The following is an 18,868-nucleotide window of genomic DNA, read 5'->3' as shown; positions in this document are numbered from 1 at the left end:
ACAAAAATGTTATCAATGTAAGATGCAATATATGAAAATTGATTTCATGCAAATGGTATTGTAAACCATATTATAATAAATGACATACTACAGCAAACATTATTAAAAAGGAATACATATATACATTATACAATAAATATACTAATTTCATCTTAAGAGAATCCTTAGAAAATCTATACATTGGAGTGGTCAAAACAGAGCATTAATTTGCCAAAAAAGAAATATTCATGTAGAAAGGAAACATTAACACAAGAACACTCCTACATACATCTATCAAAACATAAGTTGTATATATTCTATGTACAGTCATTACCCATAAGTTTATCAAGGTTGCGTACGCATCCTGGAAATTCTAAGTCTACAAAAATTTGCTTTGTGTCCAGCTTTACGGCAGAATGAACAAATTAATGACGTATGAGGTCTAATTAATGGTGGTGGAGTATTCTCAACAAACAGTGAAGCTAAAGGAACTTTGAGAGTCACATCCGGAGAAGTAGGTGGATCGCGAATATGATAAGACTTAATATGAGAAATGTGGACCTTTCTTACAAAGACTTGCGTATCAGGATCAACTAGTAATACAGTAACAGGGCCCAAAAATTTAGAAATTTGGGTAGGACCCGACCAACGTTCTTGTAATTTGGCTGAAACATTTTGTAAAGCATTACTCTGTGGAAAAGTTCGAAAAAGAACCAAGTCGCCAACTTTAAATGTAGATGCCTGTCGTTTAGGATCATACTTCGTCTTACGAGTATGCCATGCTTTCTGTAAATGGTGGTACGCTTGTGCCCAGCAATGTGCACATTCAGAGGAAGGAGGACCCGCTAATGCTGAGTCACTTTGAAGTTCCCAATGAAAATTCATCGGTCCGTCAATGTCGCGGCCGAATATTATTTGAGAGGGAGAGGTCTGAATACTATCATGAACCGCAGTATTAAATGCAAAAGCAATAGCCTGTAGATGAATATCCCATTTTGTGTGATCATCAGAATGGTAACTGATAAGTGATGCCTTAAGGTTACGAATAAAACGTTCGGCTAAAGATGGATTTGGGTAATAGGCACTTGTGTATATGTGCTTGACCTGCGACTCGAATAGAAAGTTATTGAGAAGACGAGATCTAAAATAGGAAGCATTATCTGAAACTAGTTCACAGGGTGCGCCAAACGTAAGAAACAAGGAACGAAGTTTTTCAACCACTTGAATAGATGTAGCAGAACGAATTGGGTACAATGAAACCCATTTTGAAAATGCATCCACTACGACCAAGATAAAATTATTACCCCTGGAAGAACGAACTAAAGGTCCGACAAGGTCTATATACAGGCGACGCCAAGGGTGTCGAATAACTTCAGAAGACAAAAAGCCCGGAGGCTTACGAATCGCCAATTTAGCTTTCTGACAAACATCACAAGTGCGAATATATTGCTTAATGTCCTGTCGACATGTAGGCCACCAATATATAGAATTGATCTTTTTGGTACATTTATTTATGCCCAGGTGTGAACCACCACAAGGTGTGTCGTGATAATAACGACATATTAAATGCTGTAAAGACTGAGGAACAACAACCAATGACGAATTTGTATGAGGAGGTTGCCATACCAAAAGATCTTGGTATAAGGCATAATATTTATCCGGTCTACCTGACTTAAGTGCTTGGATGATAGGAAATAACTGGGTGTCCTTTTGTTGCAAATCAATAATATCAGTTTTGCTGAAAGGAATAATTTGGAGTTTTGGGGCTACACAAGCCAAAGAAGTTATAGGTAGTTGAGATGATTCAAACTCCTGTGGACAAAACATACGGGAGAGGCAATCAGCAACGGGATTGAGACGGGAAGGAATGTGTTCAACAAGGTAAGAAAAGCGGGACAAATATAACAACCATCGACCGAATTTTCCATATTGTTCTGGGTGGCGAAGAAGCCAGGATAAGGCCTGGTTGTCAGTCTGTAGTGTAAAAGGCTTTGTCGTAAGGTATGTTTCAAATTTTCTTAGACCAAAAACAATGGCGCAGCATTCGACCTCATAAATTGACTGGCGCCGTTCCAAATCAGTACGCTTACGAGAAGCGAAGGCAATGGGACGCAAGGAACCATCAGGCTCTCGTTGATTGAGGGTAGCCCCAAGTGCCAGACTAGAAGCATCACACTGTAAGACAAACTCACGAGAGAAGTCGGGCAATGCCAACACAGTATGTTCCAAGAACACCCGTTTAAGTTTGTCAAATTGAATTTGATCATCCTGTGTCCAAACAAAGGTGGTTCCCTTTTTCTTTTTGTCGGTCAAAAAACTGGTAATGTCTGCGTACGAGGGTATGAACTTAGCGTAATACGCCAATAATCCAAGAATACGTTGAAGAGCTTTCAAGTTCTTAGGGGAAGGAAGGTCTTGAATCGCGGAAATACGTGCAGGGTCCAAAATAAGCTGGCCCTCACGCAGAATATACCCAAGGTATTTTACTTCAGTCTGCAACCATTTGGATTTGGACGGGTTTACTGTTAGACCCGCTTCACGTAAAGCTTGTAATACCAATCGAAGATGCTGAAGATGAGTATTTTCATCAGGACTGTAAATAAGCAAATCATCAGCATAATTTATCAAAAACTTATATTTGAATTTGCCCAAAATCTTATCTAAAGCCCGTGTTAACAGCTGTGTGCCCAAATTTATTCCAAAAGGAACTCTAGTGTAACGGTATTGTCCAAAGGAGGTAACAAAGGATGTTAGATTTTTGCTTGGTTCATCCAAACGGATTTGATGAAAACTTTGACATAAATCGAGGCATGAAAAAACCCTCGCAGATTGTAAGTGTTGAAAAATTAAATCAATCTCAGGCTGGGGAAAATTGTCATAAGCTATTAAACGATTTAATTGCTTATAAGAGCAAACTAGGCGATGTCCCCCATCTTTCTTATCCACCAGAAAACATGGTGATGCATGTATTGAACATTCTTCAATAATGTTTTGTGATAAAAGATCTGCAATTTGAGCACGTAATATGACTGTTTGCGCAGGATTCAACTGAAACGGTTTTGTACGGAATGGTACATCAGTTATAATTGGAATGGAAACTGGGTCCAATTTACATTCTCCAACACGTTCTGTAACCACATCCTGAAATTCCTTTAACAATACATGAACAGCTTCAGGTGTAGTAACAAGAGAAGACTCCAAAAGAGGTGAAGGTGGAGTATTTGTAATCTCGTTTACTTTATGTTGTCCGGTAAAGGAAAAAGGTTCCTGAAAAAAGGGGAATGTAAGAGTCGAGGTTGCAAAAGAAATACTAGCATGCGAATGGGACAAAAAATCGGCACCCATAATAAGTGGAAACGGAAGAGCATCCGAAATCCAAAAATACCATTTCCAAGATAAGGTATTGATTTTAACAGAGAGACAAACACGAGAAGTCAAGTTTAAAGGTTTACTATCCACAGTGTGAAGCGTTTTGGTAATATTTTGGAGAATAGTGGGATGAACCTGAAGAGTGGATAAAAAGCCACTAGCGATTAAAGAAACAGAACTGCCCGAATCGAGGAGTACACGGGAAGGAGTAGAATTTATCAAGGCTTGTATCACTGGCACCGACTTTTCATTTATATGAAAGGGATGATCCAAATGGATAATGTCGGAACTTGAATGGCATTGAGGAAATTATGGTATATCTGGTAAAGAAGAGGACAAAACTTGAGGCGATTGATGGGCGTCCTTCAAACCTGAAGAAAAGGAAGATGCTTGTAGATCCGAAGATTTTGTTAGCGGTAAATCAGAAGGTGAAACGTCAGTGTTTGACTGGTAAGTATATTGGGATGTTTCTTCTTCCTCTACAAGACCTGTCATTGCTGCTGTGGAATGTAATTCACTATAGGAACATAGTTCCATCGATCAAATTTCTCTTGCTATCTGCATAAACTCCTGAACCGATCTGGGACGTTGATACCCGGTCAAATGAAGACGTGTGGAAGATTGTAGGCCCATGGTAATAGAATATAATAATCTGTCCTCCGACCAATCAATCGGTAAAATATGAAAGGCTTCGTAAACGTTACGCAGATAAGAAGAAAGGAATTGTTTTGGATGTTGACCACGTAACAGATATTTTTCTATTAACACTCTTACAGAAGTAGGGGGAACCAATCTATGCCAAACAAGCCGAAGAAACATAGGCCATGGAAATTTTTCTAATAAGGCTTCGTACCAGATTTCTTTAAATGGTCCCAAAGTTTTAGCAAGAGCAATAAAAAGTAAGGATTCAATATCCAAAAGCTGTAAATTAAGAGTTCTATGGATAATAAGCATAAACTGAAATAGCAGTTCAGGATTGGAGCCATCAGTAAAAGGTAAATGCCGCAATAAATCCATTGCAGTGTTATAACGAATCTGGTTTGTAAGAAAACTTTCATTTGGAGGTAATACCAATTCATTAAAATTATGAATGGGAGGTGGATTAATAAATGGAGTACGGGGAATCATAACATAATGCGTAGAAGGAAGATAATTAAATTGCTGTAGATTTGCTGGAAGAGACATGTTAAAGGCCAAAAAAAGGATTCTATAGGGGTACTATAATTTGTAGATTCAGCCAAGGAATATAGTACTCGATAAAACGAAGTACTAATGATAAGACAAATCAAAGGAAGGTGAAACTTCATAAAGAAGTATAAGCATAAGCAAAGGTTATAAAAAAATAAGGAGAAAAACGATTAATAATACGTTACAAAATTTCAAAAGCAAGAAATCAATTGCAAAATCTCCAAAATTTTAACTTTAAAAAAAATGAATATCTGACAAGATTTAAAAAAAATTTTCTATATCTGTCCCCAAAAAATTTTTTCAACCATAGCTCGGCTGCCAAAATTTTTGTAACGTCCAATTTTGTAAGGTGCTTTTAATTTTAGTTAAACTGGGGCGTTATTGTTATAACGTTACCTCAAAGGCCGGGATCTGAAATTTTAAGCACCTTGGGACAAGTCACAAAATCACGTGGGTGGAGGTTAATGTTACGTTGTTCGTAACACCTCAAAGTTACTCTGAACTTCACAATCCTTGTCAGCAATTCAAATAAAGGTTGGGAGAGACAAGGCAAACACGATGACGTTTGCAAAAAAACTCAGTCCTGAAAAACAAAGTAAGTAGTAACGCTACGAATTTTTCCAAAAAATGCGTAACGCACCAGAGCAAATAACTTACTACTTAGTATCAATTATTCCTTTACCATAAATTACAAAAAAACACTAACTACCAACACTTCCATTTATAGTGCATACATGTCGTCGAAGACCATGGGTGAATTAGGAAGGTAATGAACGCAAATTATGTCAAATAGGCAAAAGTCAAAGTTTAACAATTAATAACGTAATTTATTCATGCATTCCAAAAGATCAACAACAACAATTTAGAACGTAACCCCCTTTTTACGGTTACAGCAACAAGATTGTGTACATAGTGTCATTAACAAGCTCCAATTTGATTAGGGCAATATTCGCAATTTTACGTAAAACAACGACTTGTGCGATTGTTAACTCATATTAATTACAATACCTTTGCACAATAATTTTTCATCGCGCGTATCAAAAAAAAGCTTGCATTTTATAAATAACAGTCTTATTCAATTATTCAACAACAATGATATCAAAAGGACACTGCGTTAAGTTTATGCATATAATATACAATTTATATTTAACTCACGTTTCTGCACAAGTTTAATCACCTTTTAATTATATTGGCTTAATCAAAAATGGTTCTTACACCTTTTACAATAAACCTCCGTGTGACAATAGATTCATATTAAAGAAATGTGCAAAGAATTTTACAAGAACCTTTTTGAACGTAGAAGAGAGGCTCTCCCTAGATGCTCATTCTCAAATTAAATAATTTGTTATGCCTCGTACAATTTTGCCAGCAAATTAACCCAATCCCAGAATGATGAAAAAGGAGGTGGGGGGAAAATGACGTTGGCGAAGTCTTCGTCGCGATTACTCCAAGTATAACTTTGCGACGTATTTAGTAAAAATGTCAACGAATACTTTCTTCAAAAAAGGCAAACGCGTTGCAGAACATTAAACAAGAAGCAGTTTTACGCTGGCACATTTTTTTAAATTTGTCATTTTGAACTCTTTTTTTGTGTCCACACTTTTAAATTGAGCGACGCATATCACAACCACGTGGTAATCCAATGTTTTACGACGATGGGTTTTTTAAGATTTGCAATTTCGCGAACATTTACAAATTGATTAACAAGGCTTATTTCTGCAACTTGACGCACTCAGTACTAAACTTGCATAGTTCGTCGTCAGGTAAGAAAAAATATCTGGTTCGTATTTTTTGTCTCACTGCTATTCACCACAAAAATACTACAAAAAATTCACTTCTGCCTACCTTGTTTTGTGCGTGATCGCTTTCTAAGTCCTGGGAAAGGATACGACTTCCTTCACTGATTGGCAGACAAATCCCCGTGAATGCGTGCACGTCTTGGTTGGAAATCACATGTAGTCCATTTTGTCGATTCCCAATATTACTCCCAATGCTGACTGTCAAATGGCCTTTTCCAATCCACGCGTCCATTTATCAACTGGTACCAAATTTAAGAAATAGTAGTAGCCTATTTTACAACAAAGGCTCTCGGTCTATATTCCACGAACAAACTCGCCAATTCATCGCGCGTTACAAATTGTAAGCCAAAAGCGTCAAAAGTTCAAACTTCATTTTTGCCGAAGCATTTTTTGCAACGTGGAGCGCGAGAAAAAAAAAGGTTGTTGCTGGTACCGAACGCAATACACGACTGGCTGCTCTACACACACAAGTCTGCTCACTTTCACTTCCGTTGTTCCTTCGGGTGATCCAGGTTGCGTGATTTACGACTCGATAACTCGCAAATAATTAGTGGAGCCATCTGTCGTAAATCTTGGGAATTAAATGATGAGCGATTACGTATCGCGTATTTTGAGCAGAGCATTTTTTTCAACGTAAAGTTGGAAGTTGTAGGATTTTTGCGAATTCACTTGCAATAAATCGCTACAGTTATCGTTTGTCCCTTCACAGACGACAAGCAATGCGTGTCACTGGAAACGAACCCTTTCGAACTGACGTGTGATGCTCGGACTGAATACCGTCTTGCCCCAGTTTGTCTCGTGGCGAGTGCATGCAGATTGACTGAAGTGTCGCTTGTCGTTTCGGCTTGAAACTTCCGTGTCGCATGTTGCCTGTCTCTTCGCTATCAAACCGACAAGCAACACAGGCCCCTTCAGTCTATAAGCAAGCATACACTGCGTGTAGACGAACAATAGAACTTCTAGAAATCGAAATAATAAAAAACTATTTAAGATCGATGTTGACAACATGCCTGTAGGTGTTGCTATGTTCATTCGCAGATTTTGGTTTGCGAGCAGTAGCCATGTACCACTGCAGAAAATCAGCAACAAAGTATTTGCATTCTCTATCACTATCACAGATCAAATAAAGGGACTCGTTGTTCTGCAGCTATCAACCGACTGGACCTGTTTGTTACCCCTTAGGCGACTTTCTGAAGCAGATTCCATTCTCAGTGTGAGGAACGTTTATATCTGGAAATCTTTGTCAAGCAGTAGCGAAGCGTAGTCTTACGAAGGAGGCAAGCAATGTTTCAGTACAACAAAACATGTAGTACAACGACATGCCGAGGGGAAAGATTCAAGGTTTATAGCCTCATTTACCCAGTCGCTGGATTTGTCAAAATATCGTAATAAAGTGACTGTACTAAAAATAAACCATATGATCAGCAAACGTCACATTTACTTTTTTAAAAAAAAATCCAGGTAACGTTATTCATATGATATTAAACGTTTTGCATATGCGAACTTTCCGCATACGACTAAAGGGAGGCGGAATTTCTTACTTACTTATTGGTACCTTTATTTGTTCATTATTATTTAATATGGTCAAACGGTGACCAAACCGATTTAGATAAAAAAAAATGGGAATCATTTGTTTATTTTACGCTGCATGATGTAATTTAGTATTTTTGGGCACCCTAAAAACCGCATTGGAGTAACTTAAACACTAAATAAAAAGTTAAACACAAACTATAAAAAATTCATTTCAAAGCAAAGAAACACATGCATAGACGATGTACTCACCACAATAAATTTCAAACTCTTGGTGTTGGTCGACCCCCTTCCACGATTTTCATTTTAACACTTATCTCTCTCGAGCTAAACGAAGCAATTTTCAATTGCTCAATAATACACCCGCACTTCACATCAACCGTTCCTAAATACACGTTCATTCCGATAAATTCACAGCACAAAACACGAAGCAACAAACACTCACACTATCCCACGCGCTTTCCACAACTGCAAATGCAAGCATCCACACAAGATCACTTTGAAAATCTCTGAAACAACAGAAAGTTATACCAACCTATTTCCTTAATTTTATCCGTCACAAAGGAAAGATATATCAGTTTGGAGATAAAAATTACGCGGAGGAATCAGAATCATTTCAGCAGAACGAGTATGTACATTAATATTTAAGTAATAAAGTATCATTCAATGGCGTGCCCGGGGCGAAGGGGGGGGGTGGATGGTAGACATAACCCCCTTTTGGCCCAGTATATCTAAGAAAAAACGTCAAAGGAAGTAAAAGATGACAAAATGGGGACCGTAAAAAGACCCTGGGAACACCACTTGCGTCATAATAATAGAACTTAAAACATATTCGGGCCTCCCCGATGGCGCTGTGTTAGTGTTCGTCTCCTTGTAATCAAGGGGTTCCGGGTTCGATACCCGGTGGAGACACAAGTGTTTCAGATCCCATTTTAAACTGTAGGTCCAGTTCCGATTAGCCTTACTGTGCATAAAGTGGACTTAAAACAACAAATCAATCAATCAATCATTAAAACATATTCTTGTGCTCATAATATGCAGAATGTATACGATTTACTTCTATGCCATGTACAAATATCAGTAGATAGTTCTTTCTCAGATAGCTTTATTTTCACCCCAAGTTTTATTCAAAAGCAGTCAATTTATTGATTGTAAAATTTGTGAAAGAGCTCACTTGAATTACTGCGTAAATAATTTGGCAGTTGCAAACACTGGTAGCGGTCAACACTTCTGGCGTAATTTGAGCTGGACCGACCAGGAAGCAGGGTGCGGGACCAAGGTCCGTCCAATCTTCCCTCCCTCCCTGAGAAAACTCTTCACGGGGGTGCAGAAATTCCACTGCCCCAACTCCCAATGTCAACTTTTTTTACGCGTTTTACATTTCGCGAAATCTAAAATAATTTGTAATATAATATGATATATATGGCATTTAGAACAGTGATAATAACTTCTTTTAGTTATTTTATGACTAACAATTATTATTATATTTGCGATCTTGTTTACGTGTTCATGAAGACAAATATTCGTTACTAGTTTTTGCTGGCAACGTACCCATAGATGAATCCTTCTGCTTTCAGTTGAACTCGGCTATTTTCGGGAATCACGCAAGCTCGGAAAGCACAGCTTTTTGTAGAAGCTTTGTGGACGGGTTCCACCAGAATTTCACGCTTCGCCATGTGACTCCTTCGGAGGCCTTATTTTCCCGCAGAACGGCTGCAAGCATTGAGGCTGGTGCTTGCTACAGAGCTGCTGGGGGAGTTTGCGGCCGCATTTTTTCGCGAAATCGATTGCGATGGAAACTAAATACGGTTAGAACATTAAGTACATTAAATGATATTCGAATTATGCAAGCAGTGCTTGCATTGCTTGTACTATATCTTCGCCTCTGTTGTCAAGACAAGAGACCTGGCCGCAGATTCTGGTCCTGGGAAGAATTAAATGCGCTCTCCCCCTCCCCCTGCTCTTTTAACAAGGAAACGATGAGCAGTGATTTATCCACACACCCCTAACACCCCCCAACACCCCCCCCCCAAATTTTGACCAACACCCCCAATCAGAAAATGGCACACCCCCTAGAATTTCAGTATGAAGATTAGCAATAGCAATTCTCCAATATGAACAGCTCTGCAAGGATCGTAATCCAATGGACCTTTCGAAGTTTCGTTGAACTGGAACTAGAGTGTCAAGGAAGGAGGGTGGAATCAGTGGAATGTTCTGCATGGTCATTTCCTGGAAAACGTCACCCCCTTTGACAAAGCTGCGGTCGCCTGAGGGACACTACCATCTGGTAAATGTTAAACTGACCTCTTGCTCTCCTTCCAGAGAGCATATCGCACCGCACACAGTGTTGGCAGTTCAGCGTTTGAACACCTAAAATAAAACATGACAAATTTTGTGAAATCAATCCCCGAGTCAGTGAAATTTATATTTTGTTGCATTTTCTTTTGTTTCTTTCTCATGAAAAACACACGATAAAAAAATAAAGGAAAACATTCAAAGATGTAGGTTTAAGGTTTGACTCCTTATTGTGACTTCTCCTCGCACTTCCACTGTTATATGGTTAGCAACACTAATTTTCGTTTTTTTTTGTAACTTATGGGAGGTGGACGATTTTGAAGTGACAGAAAAGGGAGTCAAGTGTCTTGGTTGGGTCAGCCTCAGTGTACGATCTTAGTTCGTGTGTTGTGGGTGACCATGGCTGAAACTTTCATGCAGAAGTGGTTGAAGAAGAAAAGAGATTCTCAGGGCGAGAATGAAACTAAAGACAGAAAGAAACTGAAAGTGGTAAGTAGGAAAACAGTGTAATATATATACATATATAAGTGTAACCAGTGGCGGCGAGTAGGGGAAGCTAGGGGGCAGTTGCTCCCCCCCCACTTTTCGCCACTTTTTTCGCCGCACTATGCTAAATCTTATATACAAAGGGAAATGTACTGTCTCTTCCCCCCAGTTTTGCCACCTCCCCCCCCCACCGGTTTTAGAACCCAATCGCCGCCACTGAGTGTAACCAATATAAAATTTACCGACTGAATATTCGATATAAAATGTCAAATATTTAATGATGAACCTAAGTAATTCATTCATGTCCATAATTGCTGTACGTATGTGACTATGTGTACGTCTCTATGAGTTTCTATCTTCGTAAAAGAATGAACGTTGTAGCTAAGGTGGGGGAGGGGGTTTGAGTAGTTGCCCTCGCTCTAACGCCAAATGGTTGCTGAACAAGCAATCAGATAAAATAGAAAAGTGTTCGGCCACGGAGGTCGATTTTCTTAAAAACACCCATGCCCACACAAGGGATGGCCAGATTCGGATCCTAGCGGATCCGAAATCTGGATCCGGATCCAGAACTTTCGGATCTGGATCCGAATCCGAATCCGTTTTGCCATCCCACGTGAGCGCTTCTTTGGAAAGTAAGAATGTGTTCATAACATATTGTTATCTGCTAATATACACACACACACACACACACACACACACACACACACACACACACACACATATATATATATATATATATATATATATATATATATTACATTCTAAGGAAAAAGAAAGTATTTTCAACACAATGAAAGCTCCAAACAACTACGTGGTAGGGATGCATACATATGGTACATATATATAGATAGATAGATAGATAGATAGGTATAGATAGATAGATAGGTAGATAGTGTGTGTGTGTGCGCGTGCGCGATTTGTAATTAATACACTTACAAGGGAGGTCTAAGTCTCCCTCTCCGATTTCCATGAAACTTGGCAGGTGTATAGAGGGGCCCAAAGGAAGAAATACGTGTTTTTGTGTTTCAGCAAAAAAAAAACTGTTTTGGGGGCAAAAAAACCCTCAAATGTCAAGATGAAGACAAATTGACGCGGGGATCTGACCACTATGTGCCACTCCGATTTCCATGAAATTTAGCAGGTGTATGGAGGGGCCCAATGGAAGAAGTACGTGTTTTTGTGTTTCAGCTAAGAAACTGTTTTAGGGGGCAACCCTCTCCCCTCAAATGTCAAGATGAGGAGAAATTGAAGTGGGGATCTGACCCTGAAACCACGTAAATATGGCATAGGAAGAAACAGGGGGCATAGGGCGCCTCTATACACCTGCCAAATTTTATGGAAATCGGAGGGGGACACAGGGGTCAGATCCCCACGTCAATTTGTCTTCATCTTGACATTTGAGGCGGGTTTTGCCCCCTAAAACAGTTCTTTTAGCTGAAACAAACAAACACGTATTTCTTTCTTTGGGCCCCTCTATACACCTGCGATTTTTCATGAAAATCGGAAGGGGACACAGGGGTGAAATGCCCACTTAAATTTGTCCTCATTTTGACATTTGAGGGGGTTTTGCTCCCTAAAACAGTTTTTTAGCCGAAACAAAAAAGCACGCATTTCTTCCTTTCGGTCCCTTTATACACCTGCCAAGTTTCATGGAAATTGGAGGTGGACACAGGGGTCAGATCCTTACTTCAATTTGTCCTCATCTTGATATTTGAGGTAGTTTTTGCCCCCTAAAACCATTTTTTAGCTGAAACAAAAAAAACACGTATTTCTTCCTTTGGGCCCCTCTATACACCTGCCAAGTTTCATGGAAATCGGAGGGAGACTTGGATAACCTCCCTTGTTAGTCTTAAACTTTGTAATTATATAACACTGCATATATTTTAATGTTTTATTTTAATTTTTAAAACTGTAACTGTAGAACAATTGTATAATTTTTGTATAACATTTCTATGTTGTTAAATGTGTTAAAGGTTTCATCCTGGAATGGAATGTCTCACATTTATGTGTGTTTCCATTTCCAATACATTCGAATGAATACATATTCATTTCAATGGCATTTACAAAATCACCTCTAACATTTTATGTTAAACAAGTAGGGTTATTTTGTGCACGAGTGTGTTAGCCGATGCGTAGCCAAGTATTTTAGGAACAACACTTGAATAAAAATCTTGTAGGACTAACTAATGAAAAATTTCTTTGTAATTTAAGATCATAATACCTTTTTAGGTGTGGTAATATTATAATGGGATTGAGATACCAAACTCTCAGATCCGGATCCAGATCCGTAACCTTTGGATCCGGATCCGTTTGGCCATCCCTAGCCCACACCAGGACTCGAACATGAGAACTTCGAATTCAGTCTACCACTGATGCGGCTAATCCTTCGGCTGAGCGAAAACACTGAATTCCAAAATAGAACAGAAACAAATAAGACCACCAAATACGCATATCTCACTTTTCCTCGTAGACAAAACTTTGTTGTAAGTGGTGCTCACAAACTTGAGACAATATTATCCTCACAGGAATATTTTGTTATTACCTTAATAAAAGGGCAAGGACAGTTTACTTTCCATTGGTAGATAAGGTTTAGCATAGTTCTGGGGCAAAGTGGTAAAAAGTGGGGGGAACTTCCCCCACGCCCTCCCTAATCGCCGCTACTGGTTCTGTCATTTATCAGAAGTTTAAAGTTTCATTTAAGCCCACTTTATGCTCATGTTAATCGGAATGGGATCTACACTTTAAATTTGGATCAGAACCACTGTGCTATGTGTCTCAAAGTGGATCGAACCAAGGACCCCTTGTGCTTTGTTTATTCAATCTACTTCTTATATCTATTGGCTGAATTTACCGTGGAAGTGGGAGCAATTGTGATAACATGTATTCCAGCCCTGGACCTAATTTTTTATAAAACAGTACGCTAATCTCTCGAACATGGAAGTCAGCTTATTTCCTGTTCATAGTAGGCTACTGTATATTGTTTTACATAAAACAGTGCAAGTAAAGGCTAGAATTTATTCTCGGTGAAGTAAGACACCCGACCGAAATTCGCCACTCCCAACTGCAAATTCTGGATTCGCCACTGGCTGGAAATTGGTAGAAAGTTGGGGGTAAGGGCCTAAGGGGTCACAAATAAGACAAGCAAGCCTTTGATCTTAGTCGTCGAATTTTCTCAAACGATTTAAGTTCTGTGAAAAAAAAAGCATTTTGTTTGTTGAGCTATTGTAAACAACTATATGGGGGAAAAATTAACGATATAACATAACTTGAATAATAAGTAACGGAAGTTCAGTGTTCAAAAAGTTGATGTATAATTGAACTCAAAAATACAGTTTCCGAAAATAATAAATTATTATTAATAATAAATTGTAACACATTTTCTTATCGGGAGGGTGGCAATACCGTCACCAAGCCACACGAGTGACACGACGACAGACAGGAAAAATCCCATGAACATTAGTTGAACCAATCAGCTTGGTTCAATTGCCATGCTGACGGGAAATTCTGGGTCTCCTTTATCGCACAATGTGACAGAAACCTTGCGTTCTGACGTCACAGCAGAAAGCTCTCATTGTTACGCTAAATGCCCAAGTATGTAATCGTCCGGAAAGGGATGGCCCCCCTGGAGAATGAAAGTCAACAAAAATTATATATTTCACACATATATTTTCATTTCGGACACAAAAATATGTGTTAATTATTGCTGGAACATGAAGCAATGTTTTTAGAGGGGACAACATTACTATGGTAGAAAATGTGCCTTTTTTGCCCCTCTGGAAAATAATACCTTGCTTGCCCCTCCCTGGAAAAAAATCCTGCGGACGCCCATAAGTATGTAGATATACTATGTTTTGATATATAGAGTGAGACTATAACTTTGTCACAGGATAATATGTATTGTTCAAACTGAAAATATGGAAAATCTTGAAGTTAGTGGATAAACGCGATAAGGCAGTTGTCATTTGTCACCCTTAGAAACTACTGAAAGGGGAAGGGGGTCCATTTTCACCTCATTCAAGAGTCATTTTGAGCCTCCCCGATGGCGCAGTGGTAGCGTCGTCGCCTTGTAATCAAGGGGTCCCGGGTTCGATATCCGGTGGAGGCACATAGTGGTTCGGATCCCACTTTAAACTGTAGGTCCAGTCCCGATTAGCCTTACTGTGCATAAAGTGGACTTAAAACAACAAATCAATCCAATCGAATCCAAGAGTCCTTTTATTTTAAACAAATCTTCTATAGTAAACATATTTTCATGTGGATCGTAGTTTCCGATTGGATTCTCGAAAACAGTTTGCCTGACTCAGCGTGTGCTATCTTCTTAGGCCAATATGCATATAATGCAAACTGGTGTGAGGATATGCAACAATATCATCTCACGTAGAGGATCAAAATATCAATCTCTATATTAATTCTACAATGTAAGTCTGTTAAAGAACGTTATATGAAGTGGAGATAAGAAAAACTGTTCACATAAAGATTCGTACATTTTTTTTTGCAATTGAAGGATCAATCTCGTCTAACGTATCTTACCCCCTATTCCCATTTTTTTAGGACTAGTCGCTACGTAACTCCTCCGCCCCAAAGAAGGCACAAGGAAATGTAAAAATTAACATATCTACTACTCCCCCTCTTATTTGTATTCTTATTTGTTTTCCTCCACTTTTGGCTAATCGCGACGGTGGTGATGAGTGATGATGTGACGAAAGGGCACTCGCAAAGAACACCCATGCCCAGATCGGGAATCGAACCCGGAACCACTGGTGTCGCGCTACGTATGCGGTATGCTATCCTAGCACCAAGATTTCTGAAATTTCGGAAAATATGCGAAGTGCAGGCTTCGACCAGCGACAGCGTAAGAAACTTGGAAGATATATATGTACTATGAGCACCAAACCTGACCTGCCTAACCTATCCACGTACGCATATAGTAGCAGAAAGAACCATGTAAATGGGTGTGGCCGTTTAAATGTTGTTTATTTAAGCTATTATATGCCTACGTGGATAGATTAGTCAGGCCAGGTTTGGCGTTGTTAGCATTTATTTCCAAATTGGTAAGGTTGTCGCCACCCTCTCGTTTCAGCGTGACTTAAACTAGCGCCACTGCTCCCATGCCATGGTTTCAAATGAGGTGGTGAATGCACAATTACTCCATCAAGAAGGCTGACTACTCCGTTGTGAATTGTGATTCAAGCATATGCGTTGTAATTGTAACTGGCCCCAGGAACATTTTTCTTCATTTTACCTTTTCACAAAACAAATGTCTTTGTGTTTGCGCTCAAAGTAAGCTGATCTAGTTCAGAATTGTCCGTCCTGCAACTTCTAAAGAGGCAAGTGATGGCAATTATCTGCATTTCCCCCCATTGATCGCATTTGCTCATTTTCCCGATTGATTACATTTGCTCATGGTCGCAATTTTGATTGAATTGGTGTTTTTATTCACAGTAAGGCTAATCGGGACTGGACCTACAGTTTAAAGTGGGATCCGAAAAACTCTGACATGTGCCTCCACCGGGTATCGAACCTGGGACTGCTCATGGTCGCAAATGTGTAGATTCAGATGTTGCTTTGATTTATCTTTCATCTAATTTCATGTAATTATAAATGAAGAATCATGAACGAAGAATAATAATTATATGATATAGACGAAAAAAGTCCAATGGAACAGCCGAATATACGATATTAAAGGGCGTTAACAAATTGTAAATGTAAAATGACGAAAAAATCCTGGTGGCAATTACCTTAAGACCCATGTAAAGTTAACATCTGATACAACAAAGAAGGAAAATGGTTATTCAATTAATTAATATTTTGGTAACAGTTGATTACAATGGTCCCATCCCTTTCTCGTTCTCAGGAAGATGAAGTCCAAGTAGATTCAATGAAGAATCCCCCCAATGGAATTCCAGAAAATAACGGACATTCCTCTAGCGAAGATTCTGAAGAAACTGTACTGCCAACGGTTATTGCAGGACACTCCGTTACTAGTGCATCTGAAAACCGCAGGAAGGGTTCTTGGTATAGTGTCTATCCGTGGATTGAACGTACCCCAGAAGGATATAAGTGCACCATATGTTCAGAATGTAGTTCAATGAAAACTGGACCGTGGGTATCGAACCTGGTACCATTATCTGCATCAAAAAAATTAGGAGACAAAGCATTGAAGCACGAGAAAAGTAGGTTACATATGCTGTCTTGTGCCGCATCGACATCTAGATCAGCTGGTGTGAACGTTCGGTCTCAAATCATACGTTTTGGAAATGAACAAAGTCAAAAGGAAACCAACATAGTAAAAGATCTTTTAAAATTAAGTTATTATCTCTTTAGATCAGAAATTCCACACACAACAAGTAACTGGCCGAATTTAGTGTCCACAGCTGCGTTTGTTGATGGTAGTGGTGAGCTTGCAAGGAAAATTCGAGCCAGTGCACAGAATGCTCACCGGTTGTCGTCAACCACGACAAAAGACTTCCTCGAAGCAATCGGAGGAGCTGTTACAGATTTAACTTCCGAACGCTTAAGAGATAAACAGCTTTATTCCGTAATGGCAGATGAAAGCACAGACGTGAACGGACGTGAAATGCTTTGCATTTGTGTTCGCCACATATCGTCTAGAGATGATCTGCACCAGGTTGAAGAGACATTCTTGTCCGCAGTGCCTTTGGAATCCACCAAGGCTGAAAATATTACCAAAACATTAATAGGTGAACTTACACAAGCTGGATTCGATCCTAAAAACATAACTGCTGTATCATTCGATGGTGGGGCTAATTTTTCAGGAAAAGTAAATGGCGTGCAGGCAAAATTGAGGGAGTATTCTCCTAACTTACTCTTTGTGCACTGCAGAAGCCATCTTTTGCAGTTATCTCTTGTCCACAACTGTCGACAGATGGCTGAAATAAAGAGAGTCCTGAGTGCCCTTAACAAATTGTACAGCATGTTTAGAGGAAGCCACAAAAGACTGACTGTTCTTCAAGAAACGGAGAAAATTTTATATGGCACCTCTCACATACTCGTTCAACCCGGAGAAACAAGGTGGTTGTCGTATGAAGGCAGCGTGAAAGTTGTTGTGCAGCATTACGCATCGATATGTGTTGCTTTGGAGCACATATACATGGAAGCCGGGCTCCTGTTGATATTTCGGAAAAAATCAACTGTGTTTTTCTTAACACTCTTGTCAGTCCTTTTGAGTCCTCTGGCTCGTTTGAGTAAGAGCCTTCAGTCTTCAACGGGCAATATAACAGAAGCCATGGCGTTAGTAAAAGCAGTACAAGAATATATTGCTCAAATTCATATGAAGGACATTAAGGCAGAATCCGATGAAATCATTTCAAAAGCAATGGAGAATAACATCTACATGGAAAATGACAAAATGGGCGAGAAAGAGATAATGAATCTAGGCATGAAGTACAGAGATAATATTGTACAAAATATGAAAACCAGGTTTTCCGACGATTTTGAAGAAATGGCAAACTTCCATAAAATTTTCCTTGAAAAGCCAGATAACCCAAATTTCACGAAGATTTCAAAATTGTGTGGTACCAATGAAAAAGACATGAAAGATGAATTCAATATTTATCGAAGATATAATGGAGACCTGGCATCCCAATCAAACCTGCTCAACCTTTCATGTAGAGAGGAAAGAAAATGTATGTTCCCTGCTCTTTCTGCAGCAGCAACGAGAATTCTTCTCCTTCCTGTAGGAACTGCAAGTGTAGAAAGGACCTTTTTCACAATGAACAGAATTCTCTGTTCAGAGAGATCCCGATTGCTTCCTGCGCATGTGAATGCCCTAATGAAAATTTCTATTGAAGGTCCGAAGATTCCAGACATTAGAAACGCTTCTGATGCAGAAAATACAGCATATAGAAATTTAATTGACAGAGCTTATTGTAAGTGGATGGAGAAGCCAAGGCGATAGGTTTCCGGACGGAAAAGTGTTTCAGTGAGAAATTGAAAATGATAGTACTTTTTTTTCTTTTAATTCTGAGAATTGTTTGCGAATTATTATGAGAATGTAATTCTGCTTAAACTTTCTTCTCAAACGTGAAAAACTTTCCACAGTTATTTTGAACTTTTTCTATGTCAATAAAAAAATCAGTGAATATAAATATTTATTTTACCAACAATTATGATTGGAAGTCTTTCCTAAGAATTTCAATTGTCAGTTTCAAGGATCTTGTAAGAAATAGTCACGTACAGTGGGATGCACAAGTATTGTTCGG

General features: G+C 39.0%; 1 protein-coding gene across 1 annotated transcript; it reads left to right on the top strand.

Annotated features, from left to right (window-relative positions):
* The first annotated feature begins 10,559 nt into the window (after nt 1–10,559).
* LOC145991730 (zinc finger MYM-type protein 1-like) lies at nt 10,560–18,564 on the top strand. The gene is made up of 2 exons (XM_083127784.1): nt 10,560–10,649; nt 16,501–18,564. Exons 1-2 carry the CDS (start codon nt 10,560–10,562, stop codon nt 18,562–18,564), a joined length of 2,154 nt encoding a protein of 717 aa, XP_082983910.1.
* The last annotated feature ends 304 nt before the right edge of the window (nt 18,565–18,868 follow it).

The sequence above is a fragment of the Lepisma saccharinum genome, chromosome 8 (assembly GCF_977018435.1).
Source record: "Lepisma saccharinum chromosome 8, izLepSacc3.1, whole genome shotgun sequence".
Lineage (NCBI taxonomy): Eukaryota > Metazoa > Arthropoda > Insecta > Zygentoma > Lepismatidae > Lepisma > Lepisma saccharinum.
This window is presented reverse-complemented; position numbering and strand designations above follow the sequence as displayed.

What these genes read in the sequence shown, in the direction of transcription:
- LOC145991730 (XM_083127784.1), top strand. Translation starts at nt 10,560, where the DNA reads ATGGCTGAAACTTTCATGCAGAAGTGGTTGAAGAAGAAAAGAGATTCT. An exon ending in ACAGAAAGAAACTGAAAGTG is followed by an intron (nt 10,650 to 16,500) that starts GTAAGTAGGAAA and finishes TCTCGTTCTCAG; the next exon opens with GAAGATGAAGTCCAAGTAGA.